At 49.9% G+C, this 23,376-nt stretch overlaps 1 protein-coding gene and 1 non-coding gene across 12 annotated transcripts; one reads left to right on the top strand and one right to left on the bottom strand.

Annotated features, from left to right (window-relative positions):
• The first annotated feature begins 6,790 nt into the window (after window positions 1–6,790).
• On the top strand, window positions 6,791–20,705 carry ECSCR (endothelial cell surface expressed chemotaxis and apoptosis regulator). 11 transcript variants are annotated; one of them, XR_012414158.1, is made up of 11 exons: window positions 6,791–6,923; window positions 11,266–11,310; window positions 11,642–11,692; window positions 11,845–11,904; window positions 12,902–12,946; window positions 13,606–13,686; window positions 13,983–14,115; window positions 14,473–14,571; window positions 14,780–14,816; window positions 20,092–20,188; window positions 20,357–20,705. XR_012414158.1 is itself a non-coding variant. In XM_065546840.2 (11 exons), exons 1-11 carry the CDS (start codon window positions 6,863–6,865, stop codon window positions 20,363–20,365), a joined length of 699 nt encoding a protein of 232 aa, XP_065402912.1. In that variant the 5' UTR covers window positions 6,791–6,862; the 3' UTR covers window positions 20,366–20,705. The 11 variants fall into 11 exon arrangements, 8 of the variants coding, with proteins under 8 accessions (XP_065402912.1, XP_065402913.1, XP_005557990.2 ...); XM_065546840.2 differs by having other exon boundaries at window positions 13,983–14,096; XR_012414159.1 differs by lacking the exon at window positions 13,606–13,686.
• Window positions 20,706–21,254: 549 nt separating this feature from the next.
• LOC123574340 (U5 spliceosomal RNA) lies at window positions 21,255–21,370 on the bottom strand. The gene has a single exon (XR_006699208.1). It is a non-coding gene; the product is annotated as a U5 spliceosomal RNA (small nuclear RNA).
• Window positions 21,371–23,376: the final 2,006 nt, after the last annotated feature.

Genomic DNA, 23,376 nt, shown 5'->3' with positions numbered 1-23,376 from the left:
ACGCCATTCTCCTGCCTCAGCCTCCCGAGTAGCTGGGACTATAGGCGCCCGCCACCTCGCCCGGCTAGTTTTTTGTATTTTTTAGTAGAGACGGGGTTTCACCGTGTTAGCCAGGATGGTCTCGATCTCCTGACCTTGTGATCCGCCCGTCTCGGCCTCCCAAAGTGCTGGGATTACAGGCGTGAGCCACCGCGCCCGGCCCTGGCTAATTTTTTGTATTTTTTTTTTTAGTAGAGACAGGGTTTCACCATGTTAGCCAGGATGGTCTCGATCTCCTGACCTCATGATCCGCCCACTCAGCCTTCCAAAGTGCAGGGATTACAGGCGTGAGCCACCACGCCCGGCGGGGTTTCTAATAAAGAACAAAAGTTTGCTGATACAAGTGGAACCTGGAGGAATGTACTTTCTCACCCCGCAATACATACATATCTGTTCTTAATCCTGGAAGCATAGAGCAAGCAGAGCGTCCTTCACTTGCGGGAGGGCACTTCTGAGCCGTGACAGAATGCTCACTGCCTTGTTCCCGCTGTGTCTTTCTGGATTTTGTTGTCACAGAGCCTCTTAGGTTGGCTGGAGGGGGCTGTAATGATCAAGAATCTGCTCTTACGTCATAGAGAACACATGCCCTGACTTTTGAGGCTCAAGCCCTGCAACCAAAAATAAAGACTCTGGGGTCCTCCCTACCATCACTGTGCTGGGCGGGAGGCGCCTGAGCCAGCTGCAGACACTAGGGTCACTTTTCCTTTCCACCTCTCCAGGGGAGGGTGAAAGTGGCTTTGCTGGCCAGAGGAAGGCAAAGAGCAACCCTTCTTTCACTCCATCGCCACCAAAGGCAGGCAGGCTGAGGAGTCTGCAGAGGGAGCTGAAGGACAGGGGCCTGTGGGAACATCCTGAGCAGGCCAGCGTAGGGTTGCCATGATAGACTCGGGGCAGGTCTGAGAGGTGGCTGACTTTTGAGGTCATTGGAAACTCTGGGCTAGAGTTGGGTAAGTAAGGAGCAAAGGCTGCTTTCCTCTACCACACCCCACTTCTAGCCTTGTAAAAAGCTATAGGTCTGTAAGGAGTGTGAGGTTTCTTTTTAGGGTAATGGAAATGTTATAAAATTGGTTTTATTTGGGATGGGTGAATAACTCTCTAAATATATACAAACCACTGAGGCAGCCGGGTGCGGTGGCTCACGCCTGTAATCCCAGCACTTTGGGAGGCCGAGGCAGGCGGATCACAAGGTCAGGAGATTGAGACCATCCTGGCTAATATGGTGAAACCCCGTCTCTACTAAAAATACAAAAAATTAGCCGGGTGTGGTGGCGGGTGCCTATAGTCCCAGCTACTTGGGAGGCTGAGACAGGAGAATGGTGTGAACCCGGGAGGTGGAGCTTGCAGTGAGCTGAGATCACACCACTGCACTCCAGTCTGGGCGACAGAGAGAGACTCCGTCTCAAAGACAAAAAACAAAAACAAAAACAAAAACCACTGAGGCTGGTGTGGTGACTCAGGCCTGTAATCCCAGCACGAGGTGGGTGGATCACCTGAGGTCAGGAGTTTGAGACTAGCCTGGCCAACATGGTGAAACCCTGTCTCTACTAAAAAATACGAAAATTAGCCAGGCTTGGTGACATGTCTGTAATCCCAGCTACTCAGGAAGCTGAGGCAGAATAGCTTGAACCCGGGAGGCAGAGGTTGCAGTGAGCTGAGATTGCGCTGCTGCACTCCAGCCTGGGCAATAGAGGGAGGAGACTGTCTCAAAAAAAAAAAAAAAAAAAAAAGCCACTGATTTGTGCACTTCAAATGAGGACGGGGGAGAGGGTGAGGAAGGCATCCACATGGTGGGGAAGGAATGGGAACAGAAATGGGAGCTTGGTTACTGCAAGGGGAGTGATCTAATAAGTAATATTTAAGGATCATGGCAGTCAGAGAAGGGCCTTAGAGACGCTACCCGCTAGCACCAACGAGCACACTGACAATTCAGACCTCGGTTTCTTTCCTTTGAAAAAATTTGTTTTTTTTCTGTGGCCCAGGGTGGAGTGCAGTGGCATGATCTCAGCTCACTGCAGCCTCGACCTCCCAGGCTCAAGTGATCCTCCCACCTCAGCTTTCTGAGTAGCTGGGACTACAGGCTCACACCACCATGCCTGGGTAATTGAAAATTTTTTTTTGTACAGATGATATCTCACTATGTTGCCCAGGCTGATCTCAAACTCCTGAGCTAAATTGATCCTCATGCCTAGGTCTCCCAAATTGTTGGGATTGCAGGCGTGAGCCACTGTGCCCGGCCCTCAGTTTCTAAATACCATTTGCGCCAAAAGGAATGAAGGCCCCTTAAAGAAATAGCTGATTCCAGGGCTGGGGCAGGTGAAGCACAAGGTGTATCCGGAGGCCGGGCGCGGTGGCTCAAGCCTGTAATCCCAGCACTTTGGGAGGCTGAGATGGGTGGATCACTTGAGGCCAGGAGTTTGAGACCAGCCTGGACAACATGGTGAAACCCTGTCACTACTAAAAATAGAAAAATAAGCCAGGCTTGGTGGCATGTGTCTGTAATCCCAGCTACTCAGGAGGCTGAGGCGGGAGAATCACTTGAACCCAGGAGGTGGAGGTTGTAGTGAGCCGAGATCATGCCACTGTACTCCAGCAGCCTGGACAAGAGAACAAGACTCTGTCTGAAAAGAAAAAAAAAAAAAACAAATCTTTGCAGATGTAATTAAGTTAAGAATCCCAGCACTCTGGGAGGCCGAGGGAGGTGGATCACTTGAGCCCAGGAGTTCAAGACCAGCCTGGGCAACATGGCAAAACCCCATCTCTACAAAACAAAACAAAACAAAGTACAAAAATTAGCCGAGTATAGTGATGTGTGCCTGTAGTTCCAGCTACTCGGGAGGCTGAGGTGGGATGATTGCTTGAGCCTGAGAGGCAGAGGTTGCAGTGAGCCGAGATCTCACCACTGCACTCCAGCCTGGGTGACAGAGCCAGACCCTGTCTCAAAAGAAAAAAAAGGGCCGGGTGTAATGGCTCACGCCTGTAATCCCAGCATTTTGGGAGGCCAAGGTGGGCGGATCATGAGGTCAGGAGATCAAGACCGTCCTGGCTAACACAGTGAAACCCCGTCTCTACTAAAAATACAAACAATTAGCCAGGCATGGTGGTGGGCACCTGTAGTCCCAGCTACTTGGGTGGCTGAGGCAAGAGACTGCGGTGAACCCAGGAGGTGGAGCTTGCAGCGAGCCGAGATTGTGCTAGAGCGCCACTGCACTCCAGTCTAGGCGACAGAGCGAGACTCTGTCTCAAAAAAAAAGGAAAAAAGAAAAAAAAAATCTTGAGATCATCTTAGATTATCCAGACAGGCCTTAAATTCAATGACAAGTGTCCTTCTGAGAGACACCCAGAAGAGAAGACACAGAGGAAGTGATGTGAAGATGGAGGCACAGGTGATAATGCTGCACTACAAGTCAAGGGACACCAAGGAATGCTCAACAATCCCCAGAGGCTGAAGGAGACAAAGTATGATTCTCTCCTAGGGCCTTGGGAGCGACTGTGGTGCAGGTGACACCTCAATTTTGACTTCTAACCCCTAGAACTGTGACAGAATAAAGGTCTGAATGTCTATTGTTTTAAGCCACCAGTTTGTGGTAATTCATTACAGTAGCCACAGGAAACATACAGTGGCAGATACCACTTTATGATTAAAGCAAACCTCCTCAATAACGGAACAAATCCAAATCATGCACGCCAGGGGCGGTGTGTGCACCAGTAGTCCCAGCTACTCAGGAGGCTGAGGCAGGAGGATTATGAGGAGTATGAGGAGTACGAGGGGTACGAGGCCAGCCTGTGTGACATAGTGAGACTCGTTCTTGAAAAAAATAATAATAATAAAAATAAAAATAGAGCCAGGGCCGGGGCCCGGCGCAGTGGCTCACACCTGTAATCCAAGCACTTTGGGAGGCTGAGGCGGGTAGATCACTAGGTCAAGAGTTCGAGACCAGCCTGGCCAACATGGTGAAACACCATCTCTACTAAAAACACAAAAATTAGCCAGGCATGATGGTGTACACCTGCAATCCTAGCTACTTAGGAGGCTGAGGCAGGAGAATTGCTTGAGCCTGAGAGGCGGAGGTTGCAGTGAGCTGAGATCATGCCACTGCACTCCAGCCTGGGTGACAGAATGAGACTCCATCGCAGAAAAAAAAAAAAAAAAATTGAGCCAAGCATTGTGGCTCATGCCTGTAATCCCAACAATTCAGGAGGCTGAGGCAGGAGGGTCACTTGAGCCCAGGAGTTCAAGGCTTCAGTGAGGTGAGATTGCGCCATTGCACTCCAGTCTGGGTGACAGAGCCAGAACCTTCTCTCTTTTTTTTCTCTTTTGAGTCAGGGTCTGGCTCTGTCATCCAGACTGGAGTGCAGTGGCACAATCTTGGCTCACCGCAACCTCTGCCTCCCAGGTTCAAGCCATCCTCCCCATCCCAGCCTCCTGAGTAGCTGGGACTACAGGCAGGTATGGCCAAACCTAGCTAATTTTTCTATTTTTAGCAGAGACAGGGTTTTGCCATGTTGCCCAGGCTCGTCTCAAACTCCTGAGCTCAAGCAATCCTCCCTCCCTGGCCTCCTAAAGTGCTGGATTACAGGCGTGAGCCATCACACCCAGCCCTGAGACTCTGTCTCTTAAAAAAAAGGAAAAAAATCTTGCATTATTTGATAGGATGCAAAGAGAGGGGCTCAACATTGCTTCTTCGACGTCACTGCCAAGATAGATAACCTAAATCTTATCATGAGGAAACATCAGAGAAACCAAAATTAAGAGACCTTCTATAAAATAACTGGACTATAACCTTCAAAAATGTTTAGGTCATGAAAATCAAGGAAAGGCTGAGGTATTCCAGATTGAAGGAGACTGAAGAGACTTTCAATGAGTAATTCTGGACAGGATCCTTTTGCTATAAAGAACATTATTGAAACAACTGCCAAAATTTGAATAGGATCTGAAGATTAGATGATATTAATATATTTATGTTAATTTCCTAATTTTGATGGCTGTATTGTGATTATGTAGGAGACTGTCCCTTGTAGGAAATACACACTAAACTATTCGGGGTGATGGGGCATCCTGTTGACAATTTACTCTGAAACAGTTCAGGGAAAAAGGTTCTGTGTAATGTACTTCCAACTTTTCTTGTGACTGCTTCATAATAAAATATTTAAAAAATAAAGAAAAAAGGGCTAGGCATGGTGGCTCATGCCTGTAATCCCAGCACTTTGGGAGACCAACGCAGGAGGATCATTTGAGGTCAGGAGTTCGAGGCCAGCCTGGCCAACATGGTGAAACTCTGTCTCTACTAAAAATACAAAAATTAGCCAGACTTGGTGGCATGAGCCTGCAGTCCCAGCTGCGCTGGAGGTTGAGGCATGAAAATGGCTTGAACCCGGGAGGCGGAGGCTGCAGTGAGCAGAGATTTTGCACTGCACTGCACTCCAGTATGGGTAACAGTGAGAGACTCTGTCTCAAAAAAAAAAAAAAAAAGGAAAGAAAAAAGGATACCAATCATATAAATGATTGTATATGTATATGCATATTGTCAAAGACTGGAAGGCAAATAGACTGGAAGGAAATTAATAACAATAATGTAATAAATATTAAGGAGGTAAGATTGTTTATAACATTCCTCTGCTTTCGAATCTTTTTTTTTTTAATTTCAGTGATGGGGTCTCACTCTGATCATAGCTCACTGCAGCCTTGAACTCTTGGGCTCAGGAGGTCCTCTCACCTTAGCCTCATGAGTAGCTAGGACTACAGGCATGCACCACCATGCCTGGCTAATTAATTTTTTTTTTTTTTTTGTAGAGACAGGGTCTTGCTGTGTTGCCTAGTCTGGTCTCAAACTCCTGGCCTCAAGAAATCCTCTGCCTCAACCTCTCAAAATGCTGGATTGTTGGCATGAGCCACTGTGCAGCCCTGACCTTAAATCTTTTGAGTTTAGTTCAGTAAATATGTGCTGAGGACCTACTATGTGGCAGGCATTGTGCCAGGTCCAAGGAATACTGAAAAAAGTCACAATGCTGGCTTGTAGTCTGTAAGAAAGAGAATCCTGGGATAAGGATGAGTGCTGCCAGATGCTGAGGACAGGGGACACCTCACCCCAGTGAGGGTGCAGAGGGAGGAGTGTTTCAAATAGGTACTCTTGCTTTTCTATTAATAACAACAATACCAGGCATGGTGGCACATGCCTGAAGTCCCAGCTACTTGTGAGGCTGAGGCAGGAGGATCACTTGAACCCAGGAGTTTGAGTACAGACTGGGCAATATAGCAAGACCCAATCTCTTTAAAAAAGTAAAAAAGGAATAATAATCATGCATGTTGGGCCTCTCTGAAAGATGTAGGGAGTCCTATCTGCATTGGGATCCCTGAGGAGGGAGAGGAATGTGGAGAATTCAGAGTCCAGGGAGCATGGGCGGCTGGTGGGCTGGGCTTCCAGGCTGAATCATGGGAAAGAAGAACCTGGTCTGAAACGGTACTGGGCGGGATTGGTGTTAGATTCCAGAAAAAACCCCAGGCGGTCTGTGGTGGAACCTGATGGATCCCTCAGAAGGGAAGAGAATGGGGATGGGGCCAGGTTACCATGGTTGATCATTGTGCATAGGCACTAGAGGCCACGCTGGGCAGGCACAGTTGCTGCTGCAGCCTCACATCCTCATCTGGACATGGCTGAGCAGGGCCCCTGGAGCTGGTCCCAATGTGTTTCCTTCTATTCTTTTGACAGGAAGCTCCTGGAGAGCCAGTCCCCACCCCCACCCCGCCCCAGCTCTCCCTCTCTCTTCTCCACTATGGACAGAGCCTCCACTGAGCTGCTGCCTGCCCGCCACATATCCAGCTGACATGGGCACCGCAGGAGCCATGCAGCTGTGCTGGGTGATCCTGGGCTTCCTCCTGTTCCGAGGTAAGAGGCGCCTGCCACTTTTCCACAGCAATTCCTCTCCGCAGCTGGCCATTCTAGGCGTCAGTCCCTTTCTCAGAATACACATGCTTTCCATCCAGGGACTGTGCCCAGGGGAAATTCCAGAGCCTTTTCATGAAGGGGATCAGTTGGATTGGGGGTCCTGATTACCAGGCAGGGGTAAATGGAGCTATGGTTAAACCCTCTTGTGGGAAATTGCCCTGGGGGAGCTGGGCTCCCCATAGAGGCTGGCCTCCTGAATCGTGGGAGGGAGCTGTGTTCGTGCGAGACCCAGGCCCAAAGCTTCTTCTAGGATGTGCTCAGGCTATTCATGACGCTCATCCTCTGATCTTCGGGAAGGGCTGACGACGGCCACTCTATCAACTGTTCTAAGACAAATCCTCTGCACCTTGGGCTTCACAGGGAATCTGTTCTCTCCTTTCACATGAGAAGTAGCAGCCTAGGAATTCCAAATGTTGATTTTAAACTTAAATCACAGCAAGAGGGACTCAGGTTAGACACAAAGAACTGTTCACCAAGGAGGATGTGCATAACATTCTCACATCCAGGGGCTAGAGGAGATGACCTCCAGAGGAGGCTACACGGAAACGGCACCTCTCCGACAGGCTCTGCCAGCCAATGAGTTGTGAAGCCACTCATAGGGGTCCTGGCATCAGGGAGCAGTTGCTGGGAATCATGATGAGTCCAGGACATTTTGACTCACAGGGCAGCAACTTCCCTTTGACCATCTCTGCCCTGCCCCCACCTCACCCTCTACAAGTCCTCTGTGCTCAAAGCAGCAGAAAGAGTGCGCAAGAGGGTTCGGATGGGGAGGGGTGGTGGCCCCCCATCGGTGGTGGGTAAGAGGCCTGAGTACCAGAACACTGCCTCCTGGAGAGGTCAGGCATTTCTCTAAAAGCCCATGGGCTGGAGGACAAAACTCTGATTGTCTCCATCCCCTTCTACCCCCTCCATGACAGAGTCACAGTTCTCGGGCTGGGGGTCTAGGCTGTTGTGGAAACTGCAGGTGAGGCTCATGAGGTGGCATTTCCACAGGCCTAGACTTTTCCCAGCCTCCCTACACACTGTTTTCTCCAGGCAAGTGCCAGGGCTCTCAAATGCCCTGTGTCAGCTCTACCTAAGCCGCTATCACTGCCCCCCTGAGTTTCCTAACCTCTCATCCTGAAGTGTGCAGAGCACTTCCTGGCTCCTTCATCTTGAGGGACTGAGGAATCCTGAGCACATTCAGGCCCATAAAGGGACTTGACTATGGATACTCAGAGGCAGGGCAGACTTGAGACCTGGAGGATTTGAGAGAATGGGGCAAAAACAAAAGCGTCTGGTCTTCATTGAGCTTGTCAGGTACTGCGTTAAGTGCTTCATATGCATTTTCCTTCCCTCATAACAATTTGCGAGGTACTAATACCACTTGCATTTTACTTAGTTATTTTTGAGACAGGGTCGCTCCACTGCCCAGGCCAGAGTGCAGTGGCGTGATCATGGCTCACTGCAGCCTTGACCTCCTGGGCTCAAGCAATCCTCCTGCCTTAGCCTCCTGTGTAGCTGGGGGCTACAGGCACAAGCCACCACACCTGGCTAATTTTTGTATTTTTTTGAAGAGCAAGGTTTTACCATGTTGCCCAGGCTGGTCACTTGCACTTGAAAGAAAACTGAGTCCTAGGCCAGACAGCAACAATGCCAGGACTTGAACTCAGGCTTGCCGGGCTCCATTAACACCCACGATTTTAACTACTAAACTATGCTTCTGAGGAAAATGGGGAGGGGTGCGTGTGGAGATAGACTAGAAGGGGATAACGCAGACAGGATTAGAGAGGGGAAACCAGGGAAATCAGAAATTCCTGTGGCTAGAGCTCTTTGGGCGTCTGCAGGCCCCGTGGTCAGAGACACCCTCTGCTGTAGACACAGATGCTCGCTAAGTCCCTCCCCTACTCACAGAGGAATCTTTGTTGGTGACAAGAAGTTTGGGTAGTGGGAGGGGCAAGAGGCAAGGAAAGAGCAGGCTAGTGGGTCTTGAAGCTTGTGACTTTGGAACTCCTCCTAAGCCACTGAATAGTTTTCTTTCTAGATAAATGCAGAAGGGCAGTTCCTTGTGCCTTCCCACCAAAAATTAAGTTATAACCTTACAGCATTTAGATAGTACATTAGGCCGGGCATGGTGGCTCACGCCTGTAATCCCAGCACTTTGGGAGGCTGAGGCGGATGGATCACCTGAGGTCAGGAGTTTGAGACCAGCCTGGCCAACATGGTGAAACCCCATCTCTATTAAAAATATAAAAATTAGCCGGGCATGGTGGCAGGCGCCTGTAATCCCAGCTACTCAGGAGGCTGAGGCAGGAGAATCCCTTGAGCCCAGGAGGCGGAGGTTGCAGTGAGCTGAGATCGTGCCACTGCACTCCAGCCTGGGTGACCAAGAGAGAAACTGTCTCAAAAAAAGAAAAAAAAAGTACATTAGATATGCTGGATTAGTAACTGATAGATGTTTTCAGGTCATGCCTTGGGTTAAAAAGATTCTCCCAGGGTCATCCCCAGCTAGAAAGGGTTTTCTCTAGCCTGGGCTTCCTGTAAATTTTAACTCCCCTCTTGACCATCCTCCTCCCCGCAACAAGGGAATGGGACTCTCAGAAATGGTGATCTAGAAAAACATGGCCCAGGGTTTGGTAATTTTACACTTGGAAACAATTAATTCTACACTATCCAAATGATAGCCCCATGGAGGAAGGCAGTGGCTTAAGGAAAATAAGCACAGCAGCAGGCTGCTACAGGCAGGGGTGGACCCCTGGCACCCAGCCGCCTCTGTCCACCCAGGCCTGGGCTGAATGCTCCCCTGATGTTGAGAGGCCAAGGGAGCAGCAGAGCCAGGCCAGGGGCTTCAGTTCCCACTCAAACAGAGGGACGGGAACCCAGTTGGGCGGCTCCACTTCCCCACGTTGTTTTCCTTTCACATTGTTCACAGGTTTCAAGAATGATTTCATTGTGGAAAATGAGCAAATACAACCTGACCTTTCAGGTTCCACATACACAGCAGGACACACACAGGGGCACATGAGCATGCACTCACTTTTGCACAGAGCCCCGCAGACACACTTGTACATACAAAAAAGCCACTGAGGGCTTCTGGCTGGGGACTCTTGGTGACTGACCCCTCTCTGGGTTTGGTCAATAACAACCATGTCCTATGTATCCTCTGCCTGTAAAAGTGAATGGGTTGCTCATGCTAGAGCTTCCCTGCCTCCTATATATACCTCAGAACTTACTTCCTGCACAGGCCCCTACCTCCAGCCAAGATACAAGCCCTAATCCCCATCCCCATCTCACTCACCTTCCCATCTCTCAGCCCCTTCCCTGGGGGCAGGACAGTAGCTTAGGGTAAACATTAGCCTACGGACCTGGAGTCCTGGGCCCTTCCTTGTCAAGGTGTGGCAGGTCCTCTGTCCTTCCTTAGAAATGTCACTAGTTTAAAATAACCTTCCCCTGACCCTGCATCACGTTGGTAAAATGCCCATGTTAGATTGAAGAGACAGGGAAGGACTTCGGGACCCTGAGCCATGAGGTGATGGTGATGTTGCTATTGAGTCACAGTCTCGGAGGAAGCCAGCACCGTGAGCCACAGCCCGCACCCTTTAGCACTCTGCCTAGTGTGTCTGCCTTCTAGCATGGTAGGCTTAGAAAGCCAAAAGGGTTTTTTCTGTTTTCTTTTCTTTTTTTTTTTTTGAGGGATGGAGTCTCACTTTGTCGCCCAGGCTGGAGTGCAATGGCACGATCTCAGCTCACTGCAACCTCCACCTCCCGGGTTCAAGTGATTCTCATTTCTCAGCCTCCCAAGCAGCTGGTATTACAAGTGTGCACCATCAGGCCAGCTAATTTTTGTATTTTTAGTAGAGGCAGGGTTTCACCATGTTGGCCGGGCTAGTCTTGAACTCCTGACCTCACGTGATCCACCCACCTTGGCCTCCCTAAGTGCTGAGATTACAGGCCTGAACCGCCGCACCTGGACAGTGTTTTCTTTTCTTTTCTTTTGTTGAGATAGGGTCTCTGTCTGTTGCCCAGGCTGGAGTGCAGTGGTGCAATCATAGCTTGCTGAAGCCAGCCTCACCCTTCTGGGCTCAAACAATCCTCCCACCTCAGCCTCCTGAGTAGATAGGACTCCAGGTGTGCACTACTATGCCTGAAGAATTAAAAAAACAAAACAAAAAAAAACCTTTTTAAAGAGACAGGGTCTTGCTATGTTGCCCAGGCTGGGCCAGAAGGCTTTCTGAGGGTTCCTCTCTAGGCTCTGTGCTAGGCAGGGGACTTACCAAGCTATGTGTTTTGCTTTCTCTTGCAGGCCACAGCTCCCAGCCCACAGCAACCCAGACCTCTAGCTCTCAGGGTAAGACCAAACATGGCTCTACTCCAGCGTGTAGGCCTAGGAACTTAGGAAGGGTGAGAGGAGCTCTATGCCAATTTAGCCTTAACCTCAGGGGGCTGGGACTGTGGCTGGAGCAGGAGCTCTCAGGACTCACCAAAGCTGAGCTCATCTAAGAATTTTTTTTTTCAGCCTGGCCGAGTCTAATGTGCCTTGAAAGAAAAAAGAGGTGAATGGTTGGGAGTGAGGGGTGGGGAATGGGGTAGGGAGAAAGACACACAGATCTAGGGAAGAAGAGAGGGAGATGGAACAGTAGAAGGCCGTGCACCCCTCAGCCTCAGATGATCTGTTTCAGGAGGCCTCGGCAGTCTAAGTCCTACCACAGAGCCAGTTTCTTCCAACCCAGGTGAGTGAGTGCGGTTACTGAGGTCCCGGCTCCTGCCCCACATCCATTCATTCAGACCTGCTTGGAGCCCAGGGGTTCTTGGATGGGCGAGGGAGTGTGGTGTCACTAAACTTGCCCTACCTCCCACTCACCAACTGCTTCTGTCCTTGCAGGATACATCCCTTCCTCAGAGGCTAACAGCCCAAGCCATCTGGCCAGCACCGGTACGCCAGGTACTGTGTCATTCAGACTGCAAACGCCATCCAGGGAGGGCCCAGTGAAGACCCCGACACAGTTTCTGCTCTAAAAGAGAATATAGACCGGGGCGAGGGGGAACAGACAAGGAAACAGAACCTCACATTGATGATGACATGCAGGGTGAGAAGGGCTGCGGTGGGCACAAGCAGAAGTGTGGGAGCCCAGGCACATGTCAGTCACTTTGGACTTGGGGGCCAGGGATGACTCCCAGAAGCGGCTTCTGAAGCCAAGCTGAGAAGGGGTCAGCTGAGCACCTGGAGGCTGTGGGATGGAGGGTAGCGGGTCTTATTCCAGGCAGAGGGAACTGCCCAGAGGTGAACAAGAGAATGGCCCCTTCTGGAACTGGAAGCAGGAAAGAAGAGGAAGATTTTGGACTGAAGAGCCCTCCCGGTGCACAGGCCGGCCAAGGCCCTGAGCAGGCCCACATGTGCTTCCTCATTCACAGCAGCTCCAAAGAAGGCTGCGCAGGCCCCCATGGCACCCAGTAAACCTGTGACACCGAGGGCAGGCACTGCGGATGGGCTCTTCCTGACCTGGCTGGGCCTAACTTGGGCCAAGCCACAGATGCACACATCAGGACTTGTTGAGTGCCCAAGGCGAGGGGCAGCGGTGAAAAACACTGGGTTCCATCTGGATGGGTTCCTTCTGCCCTCTTCAGGAGGCCACAGGGGTCAGGACCGACATCAGTGGCACCCTGGCTCAGGAAAGAAAGAGGCTTGGTGGGGCATAGAGGCAGAAACTTGGGCCTGGTCACAATGAAGGTAAAAGGAGCTTAGACTTGAGACTGAGAAAGGCATAGCCAGAGAGGAGAGGGAGGGGAAGGATACCCCAAAATGAAGGAAAAGGAAGGCAGAAAAGGCCGGGAAAGGGCTAGAGTCCTCTCAGGCAGGGAAGATGGGCCTTTGCTTAGCAGCAAGGGAGAAGAGCTGCTGGGGGATGCCCCCATCTTGGTCATGCTGTTTCATGGTGCAGGCACAGGTGTCCCCAGCAGTGGAAGAGGCGGAGGCACAAGCAGAGGTATGTCCTGCTGCGCTCACCCTGAAGAGCAGTGGGCAGGAGATGTCTGTGACCCTTTCTCTCATCTTATCTCTTGGCTCTCAGATTTTTTATTCTCCCAGACTTATTTGGGAAGGGGGAGTGAGGAGGGATAAGGAAGTGGAACAGCAATTGGGCCTGAAGTATGATGCGTTGAGGAGGGAAGACACAGGTGACATAGCACCTTTTTTGTTGTTGAGAAGGAGTCTTGTTCTGTCATCCAGGCTGGACTGCAGTGGTGCGATCCCGGCTCTCTGCAACCTCTGCCTCCTGAGTAGCTGGGATTACAGGCATGTGCCATCAGGCCTAGCTAGTTTTTTTGTTTTGTTTTGTTTTGAGACAGAGTCTTGCTCTGTCACTCAGACTGGAGTGCAGTGGCACAATCTTGCCTCACTGCAATCCCTGCCTCCCGGGTTCAAGCAATTCTCCTGCCTCAGTCACCTGGCTAGCTGGGACTACAGGCACACATCACCATGCCTGGGTAATTGTGTATTTTTAGTAGAGATGGGATTTCACCATATTGCCAGGTTGGTCTCGAACTCCTGACCTCATGGTCTGCCCACCTTGGCCTCCCAAAGTGTTGGGATTACAGGCGTGAGCCACTGTGCCCGATTTTTTTTTTTTTTTTTTTAAATTTTTAGGAGAGATGGGGTTTTACCATTTTGGCCAGGCTGGTCTCAAACTCCTGACTTCAAGTGATCCACCTGTCTCAGCTGCCCAAGGTACTGGGATTACAGGCATGAGCCACTGCACCAGGCCAGCATAGCACTTTTTAAGAGAGTCGGAAACCTTTGCCCTTAACAGGCAGCCTAGTTTGCTGGAGCCTTGCCTGAGCAGAAACGTTCCTCCCACCTCAACCCTGGCACAACACAGACAGCTCTATTTTGCCCAGTCTGACCTCATAGCTCTGCAGCATAACGTCCGGTCCTAACCTAGGGGGAAGCGGGAGGGAAGCTAGCTCTCTCTGATAGGCTGTGTCAGTCCCCTTCACTGATGCCCCAACCCCACTCCATTTTAGACACATTTCAAAATGTTCCCCCCAATTCAACCACCATGAGCCTGAGCATGAGGGAAGATGCGACCATCCTGCCCAGCCCCACGTCAGAGACTGTGCTCACTGTGGCTGCATTTGGTGAGAGCGGGAGGAGAAGGTGGGACATAGAAGGGAACCCCACCCCTGGAATTGACCTGGACTCTAGGTCTGGAAACGCAAGTTCAAATTTCACCCATTTGTTCCAGGAGGTTCTGGCTTATGAGGAAGACCCTTGTGGGAGGGGGGCTCCTGCCCCTCCAGTCCACTCTTCTTAGTTGTGCTGGGTTCCATGTTCTCGGGGGGATGGAGAGAGGGCGGCAGGCTGAGAGCTCACCTGCAGCAGAGAAGTGGAACTCACTTTGCTCCTGGAGCCTGTCTACAAAGTACTCAGCTGGGAAGGGAATGCCAGACTCTTGTTGGCCCCCGTTTTGTCACCCCGACTGGCCCCCTTCACCCCATTCTTTTCTCTGTTCAGGTGTTATCAGCTTCATTGTCATCCTGGTGGTTGTTGTGATTGTCCTAGTCGGTGTGGTCAGCCTGAGGTTCAAGTGTCGGAAGAGCAAGGAGTCTGAAGGTGCGTACCCTGCCCTCAGGGACCCTTTTCCCCTCTGCTGGCAGACCCAGGGCTAGAGCCCCAGCTCACACCAGCCTGCATCTGGGGGAAGGAATGGCACGTGAGTGCCTCTCCATGAGCGGGAGGGTCCCCTGGTGGGCTTTGAGAGGAAGGCTGGACTTGTGAGTTACAGCATGTGAGCCCCAATCCGTGCCTTTGGCTTTTACAGATCCCCAGAAACCTGGGAGTTCAGGGCTGTCTGAAAGGTAAGAACGTCAGAAGCATCTATCTGACACCCAGATCCTAACTCCCAGAGGGAACTCACACTTCCCGCCTTCCACACGCACACACCTACACCCCCACACATCACACACACACCCACACACCTGAAACCCACCACACACCCTACACCTCACTACACACACCCACACACCACACACCACACACCCCCACACATCACACACACACCCACACACCTCAAACCCACCACACACCCTACACCTCACTACACACACCCACACACCACACACCACACACCCCCACACATCACACACACACCCTACACCTCACTACACACACCCACACACCACACACCACACACCCCCACACATCACACACACACCCACACACCTCAAAACCACCACACACCCTACACCTCACTACACACACCCAAACACCACACACCACACACATTATACACATCACACACACCCACACACCTCAAACCCACCACACACCCTACACCTCACTACACACACCCACACACTACACACCACACACCCCCACACATCACACACACACCCACTCACCTCAAACCCACCACACACTCTACACCTCACTACACACACCCACACACCACACACCACACACCCCCACACACCTGTAACCCACCACACACCCTACACCTCACTACACACACCCACACACCACACACCACACACCCCCACACATCACACACACACCCACACACCTCAAACCCACCACACACCCTACACCTCACTACACACACCCACACACCACACACCACACACCCCCACACATCACACACACACCCACACACCTCTAACCCACCACACACCCTACACCTCACTACACACACCCACACACCACACACCACACACCCCCACACATCACACACACACCCACACACCTCAAACCCACCACACACCCTACACCTCACTACACACACCCACACACCACACACCACACACCCCCACACATCACACACACACCCTACACCTCACTACACACACCCACACACCACACACCACACACCCCCACACATCACACACACACCCACACACCTCAAAACCACCACACACCCTACACCTCACTACACACACCCAAACACCACACACCACACACATTATACACATCACACACACCCACACACCTCAAACCCACCACACACCCTACACCTCACTACACACACCCAAACACCACACACCACACGCATTATACACATCACACACACACCCACACACCTGAAACCCACCACACACCCTACACCTCACTACACACACCCAAACACCACACACCACACACATTATACATATCACACACACACCCCATGTTATACATACCTCCCACACACCTCAAACACACCACATGCCCCATATCCCACTAGACACACATCTCACACACCACTCACACCACACACACACACACCAACCCACACACGTCAGACACACCACACACCCCACACCCCACTGCAGACACATACCCACACACCACACACACACACCCTACACATCACACACACCACACACACCCCATACATCACACACCACACACACCACACACACCCCATACATCACACACCACACACACACACCCCACACACACCTCAAACACACCACACACCCCACTACACACACACACTACACACCCCACACCACACACATATCCCATATTATACACATACCACACACACACATCACAAACACACCATATACCCCACACACCACACATACCCCATACTATACACACACACCCACACACCTCAAACATACCACATGCCCCACATTCCCACACTACACACACACCCACACATCTCACACGCACCTCACATACCACACACCACACACATCTCATACTGTACACACCACCCTCACACACACTTCAAACACACCACATACCACACCCCCCACCCCCCACACTACACACACACCCACACACCACACATCCCCTACACATCACACACCACACACACCCCATACTATACACACCCCCAACACATACCACAAACACACCACACACTCCACACCCCACACTCCACACACATACCCACCTACCACACACACCCCACAAACCACACACACCCCATACTATACACCCCTCTACACACACACCTCAAATACACCACAGGCCTCATACCCCACACACCATACTCCACACACATACCACACACCACACACACCCCACACTATACACACACACACACACACACACACCACAAACCTACCACATACCCCACACCCCACACTATACACATATACCCACACACCCCACATATCATATACACACACTCCTACACACCACACACAACACATCCCACACCCCACACTACTCACACACACCCATACACTACACACACCCCCCACATACATTCACATACCACACACACTCCATACTATACACACACTCCCACATACACCACAAACACACAACACATCCCATACCCCACACTACACACACACCCACACACCACATACACCCCATGCACCACACACACACCCTATACTATACACACATATCCCATACACACCATAAACGCACAACATGCCCCATACCCCACACATCCACACCACAAACACACCCCCCCACACCCTACACTATACATACACACCACATACATACATCCTATACTACACACACACCCCCACACCCTATACCCTACACACCCACCCACACCATACCCACCCTTATACCCATACTATACACACCCACCCTCCCCACACACATACCCCACACACCCACCCAAACCACACACACACCACACATCCCATACCCCACTACACATACCCACATCACACACCCCACACCCCATACCCAACATACACACCCAAACAACACACATACACCACACAGCCACACTTCACACACATCCCCCCATACCATACACACACACCACACCACACAACACACACACACCCCATACCCTATACTACACACACACCACACACCTCATACTATACACACACACACCACACACCCACCCAAACCACACACACATCACACACACACACACCCTGTACCTCATACTACACACACACCACACACCCACCCAAACCACACACACACCACAAACCCACATGCCACACAAAACACACACGTACCCCATATTATACATACACACAACATATACATCTCACACCACACACACCACACATACACCTCACACCACACACACCACACATACACACTCCCCCACACATCACATACACTATACATAACACTCCCATACCATACACACACACCCCACACACCGCATACCACACACACACCCCATACCACACATACCACACATGCATTACACCACACACACACACCCCCAACACCTCACACCACATATCCCATACCACACATATGCACCCCTCATTACCACATACACATCCCACACACATACAATCCTGACAGGCTCCCCTGAGGCCAGGGCTGTGGTGGGCAGGACAGGGGCAGACATGAAAAGGAATAATCAAATGACAGGAGATGGACTGAAACTCTTCAACCCAAGGGCTAAGCCTCTATAACCCCATCATGAAAAGTGTAGGAATTCAGATTCTAATACAAAAAGACATTCTCTCTAAGCTTAGGAACCACTTACTGAATACCTATTATGTGCCAAACACAATGGTATATATTTTATAATATTATCTCAAATCTGTATAGCAATCGTTCAAGGTATATATTACTTTTTTTTTTTTTTTGAGATGGAGTCTTGCTCTGTTGCCCAGGCTGGAGTACAGTGGCACGATCTTAGCTCACTGCAACCTCCGCCTCCCAAGTTCAAGTGATTCTCCTACCTCAGCCTCCCAAGTAGCTGGGACTACAGGCATGCACCACCACACCCGGCTAATTTTTGTATTTTTAGTAGAGACACAGTTTCCCCATGTTGGCCAGGATGGTCTCAAACTCCTGACCTTGTGATCCACCCACCTCAACCTCCCAAAGTGCTGGGATTACAGGCATTAGCCACTACGCCCAGCCTCTTTTGTTTTCTTTCTTTTTTTTTTTTTTTTGAAGGACAGGCTTGCTTTGTTGCCCAGGCTGGACTGCAATGATGCCAACAGGGATCAAATGATCCTCCCACCTCAGCCTGTCAAGTAGCTGGGACTACAGGCATGTGCCACCATGTCCAGCTAATTTTTAATTTTTAAAATAGATATGGGATATCACTATGTTGCCCAGGCTGGTCTCAAACTCCTGGTCTCAGGTGATCCTTCTGCCTCAGCCTCCCAAAGTGCTGGGATTATAGGTGTAAGCCAAGACATTACTTCATTATACATTTTTAAAACTGAGGCTTTAGGCCGGGCGCAGTGGCTTACGCCTGTAATCCCAGCACTTTGGGAGGCCAAGGTGGGCGGATTATGAGGTCAGGGGTTCAAGACCAGCCTGGTAAACATGGTGAAACCCAGTCTCTACTAAAAATACAAAAATTAACTGGGTGTGGTGGCAGGTCCCTGTAATCCCAGCTACTTGGGAGGCTGAGGCAGGAGAATTGCTTGAACCCAGAGGCGGAGGTTGCAATGAGCTGAGGTAGTGCCACTGCACTCCAGCCTGGGTGACAGAGCAAGACTCCATCTCGGGGGGGAAAAAAAGTTGAGGCTTTGGCGGATGTGATGGCTCATGCCTGTAATCTCAGTACTTTGGGAGGCTGAGGCAGGTAGATTGTGTAAGCTCAGGAGGTCAAGGCTGCAGTGAGCTGTGATTGTGTCACAGCACTCCAGTCTGGGTGACAGAGCAAGACCCTGTCTCAATAAAAACTAAAAAAATAAAATTGAGGCTTTAATAGAGACTAACTTGGTAAGGATCAAACAAGTAGTAGGTAGTAACACCAAAATTTAAATGCAAGTCTTGGCCAGGCACAGTGGCTCACACCTGTAATCCCAGCACTTTGGGAGGCCAAGATGGCCAGATCCTTTGAGGTCAGGAGTTCAAGACCAGCCTGGCCAACATGGTAAAATCTTGTCTCTACTAAAAAATACAAAAATTAGCTGAGTGTGATGGCACGTGCTCGTGATCCCAGCTACTCAGGAGGCTGAGGCAGGAAAATCGCTTGAACCGGGGAGGTGGAGGTTGCAGTGAGCTGAGATCGTGCCATTGCACTCCAGCCTGGGCGACAGGCGAGACTCCATCTCTAAATAAATAACTAAATGCAGTCTTCTGGTCTTCAAAGCACACTCTCATTTCATTATGATTCACCACCAACATATAGATTTTTTGAGACAAAGGTCTAAGGCTCAACAACCTCACAGTTCCTTGACTCTCCATTGCCCTGCCCTCCTCCTCTCTTTAACCCAGACACCCTTCCTCCCCCAGCTGCTCCACAGCCAATGGAGAGAAAGATCGCATCACCCTTATCTCCATGAAGAACATCAACATGAATAATGGCAAACAAAGTCTCTCAGCAGAGAAGGTACATTTTTTGTTTCCTGCCTTCCTTCCCCAAATTCACCTTTCCCCTCCTCCTCCTCCTTTCAGGCCAGAAGGGAGATACTTTCAAAGACCCTGGCTCTTCTCCCCTCTTCTCTACCCCGCCACTCCTAAGAAGTTCATTCTTCCCCATTATGCATTTATTTTGCAGGTTCTTTAAAAGCAACTTTGGGTCCCCATGAGTCCAAGGATGATGCAGCTGCCCTGTGACTACAAGGAGGAAGAGATGGAATTAGTAGAGGCAATGAACCACATGTAAATTATTTTATTGTTTCATGTCTGCTCCCAGATCTAAAGGACACTAGCATTGCCCCAGATCTGGGAGCAAGCTACCAATAGGGGAGACACTTTCCTATATGGACAACTGCTGTGGAAATACTGCCTGCTTCTCCCACCTTCTCAGAGCCACAGGAAAGAGGAGGTGACAGAGCGAGAGCAAGGAAAGTGACGAGGTGGATTGATCCTTTCTACTTTGCATTAAAATTATTTTCTAGCCTGCAGTCTAATTACTTTTAAGGTCTATGCTCCCATGCACATTTCCTAACATAATGTTCTAGCAGCTTTTGGGCCTTCTTTCCAAGGCCAGACGTACATGCGGGTTTCTGCCTTATGGGCAGCTCTCTGAGAAACTTGGATGGTCGATAGAAGGGACTTTGCGTCAGGTTTTATCAGGTTCACCTGGGTAGTGGTGTTGTCGCTTTTGTTTTTTTTCTTCAGATGGAGTCTCACTCTGTCTCCCAGGCTAGAGTGCAGTGTTGTGATCTTGGCTCACCACAACCTCTGCCTCCCAAGGGTTCAAGTGATTCTCCTGGTTCAGCCTCCCAAGTAGCTGGAGCTACAGGTGTGTGCCACCATGCCTGGCTAATTTTTGTACTTTTTTAGTAGTGACGGGGTTTTACCATGTTGGTTACGCTGGTCTCGAACTCCTGACCTCAAGTGATCCACCTGCCTCAGCCTTCTAAACTGCTGGGATTACAGGTGTGAGCCACCACACCCAGTCATTTTGTTTGTTTGTTTGTTTGTTTGTTTGTTTTCTTCTTCTTTATACTAGCCCTGCTAAAGGAAAGCCTCAAAAACTTAGTTAAAAGCTCAAAGTTGCTCCTCTCCACAGGAATCTTTAGTAAAAGGTGAAAGATTTATATGATCTGAAGAGAAACCAGAGTATCACCTGGTTTATTTTTATTAGTAGGGCTGAGGCGACTGACTAACCACTCTAATAGAGGAGAGAAACGAGGGGCTGTAAACAGTGACCAGTCATCACCAAGAAAGTTTTGACTAGGAAATGCCAATGGGGAGAGGTGAATGAGATGAGGACAAATGTCCTCTGCCTGCCCCCAGGTAGACATGCATCACTTTGGTCTTAGCTATGGGATAAACACTGGGAAGGTTTGCAGTGAAGATAGGTCTGTGACTTCATCAACACAAACCCCACCCACTTTACCCTATACAACAGTTATCTTGTGTCCTAGATATAGAATAAAAGATTGTAGAAATACTGGAAAGTCATTTAAAGAGAAGGAGGAGAAGAAAGGAGGTGTCTGCTTTCTTAGTCATGTCTACCATGACATTAGTTTGGAAATGAATCTTGTGGAAAATTGAGGGACGAGTCATCCATGCGTGTCTTTCAGGAGTATTTAACTTTGTAAGTACCGCTAATTGGCAGTTTGGAACATAGGGAGAACACTGCTTACTCATTCTGAAGCAACAATATGCTATTTTTTCCTGATTCGGGCTTCTCAAGGCGATGAGAGAGACAGCCTAGAACAAAAAGTTTCATCTTCTCTGTCTCATTAAAACTATTAAAATGAGACTGTGGAAACCTAGTGAGCAGGGCATAGTGGCACATGCCTGTAATCCCAGCACTCTGGGAGGCCAAGGTGGGAGGATCGCTTGAGGCAGGAGTTCACGACAAGTGTATTAGACCATTTTCACACTGCTGTAAATAAATACTGGGTAATTTATAAGGAAAGAGGTTTAGTCGACTCACAGTTCCACATGGCTGGGGAGGCCTCACGAAACTTAGAATCACAATGGAAGGGAAGCAGGCACCTTCTTCACAAGGCAGCAGGAGAAAGAGTGAGCAAGATCAGGGAAAACTGCCTTATAAAACTATAAGATCTCGTGAGAACTCACTACCATGAGAACAGCATGGAGGAAACCACTCCCATTATCCAATCACCACCCACCTGATCCCTCCCTCGACACGTGGGGATTATGGGGATTACAATTCAGGATGGGATTTGGATGGAGACACAGAATCAAACCATATCAACCAGCCTGGGCAACACGGCAAGCCCTTGTCTGTACAAAAAAATACAAAAATTAGCAAGGTGTAGTGGCACATACCTGTGGTCCCAGCTACTCAGGAGGCTGAGGTAGGAGGATCACTTGCTTCTGGGAGGTAGAGGCTGCAGTGAGCCATGGTTGATTGCACCACTCTCCTCCAGCCTGGGTGACAGGGTAAGGTGTGAAAGAAAAAAAAACAAAGGAAGAGGAAGAAGGAAGGAAGGAAGAGAGAAAGAAAGAAAAGAGAGAGAGAAAGAAAAGAAAGAGAGAGGGAGGGAGGGAGGGAAGGAAAGAAAGAAAGAAAGAAAGAAAGAAAGAAAGAAAGAAAGAAAGAAAGAAAGAAAGAAAGAAAGAAAGAAAGAAAGAAAGAAAGAAAGAAAGAAGAAAAAAAAAAAAAAGAAAAGAAGAGAACTTACTGTATTCTAAAATCTCCCAGGACAGGGCCTGTAACCTGCCCATGCCTGTAGCTCCTGTGTGACACACTGTGCCCAGCACTTCCTAGGTAATATAAACTGGCTCTTGGGTGAAGGAAATCTCGTCCTAAGATTGGGTTCTGCCACAGACTTGCAGGTTGACTTTGGGTGAAACTGTCCCCCTCCTCCAAGCCTGTTCTCTTACATTTTTACTTTTTTTTTTTTTTTGAGACAGGGTCTCACTCCATCTCCCAGGCTGGAGTGCAGTGGTACAATCATGGCTCACTGCAGCCTTGAGTTCCTGAGCTCAACCAGTCCTCCTACCTCAGCCTCCTAAGTAGCTGGGACTCTTGGCATGAGCCACTGCACCTAGTTAATTTTTAAAAATTTTTTGTAGAGACAGGCTCTTGTCGTGTTGTCCAGGCTGATCTCAAACTCCTGAGCTCAAGTGATCCTCCTCCCTTGGCTTCCC

The sequence above is a fragment of the Macaca fascicularis genome, chromosome 6, assembly GCF_037993035.2.
Source record: "Macaca fascicularis isolate 582-1 chromosome 6, T2T-MFA8v1.1".
NCBI lineage: Eukaryota > Metazoa > Chordata > Mammalia > Primates > Cercopithecidae > Macaca > Macaca fascicularis.
Note: the sequence above shows the minus strand (reverse complement) of the source record. Positions and strands in the feature narration are given on the sequence as shown.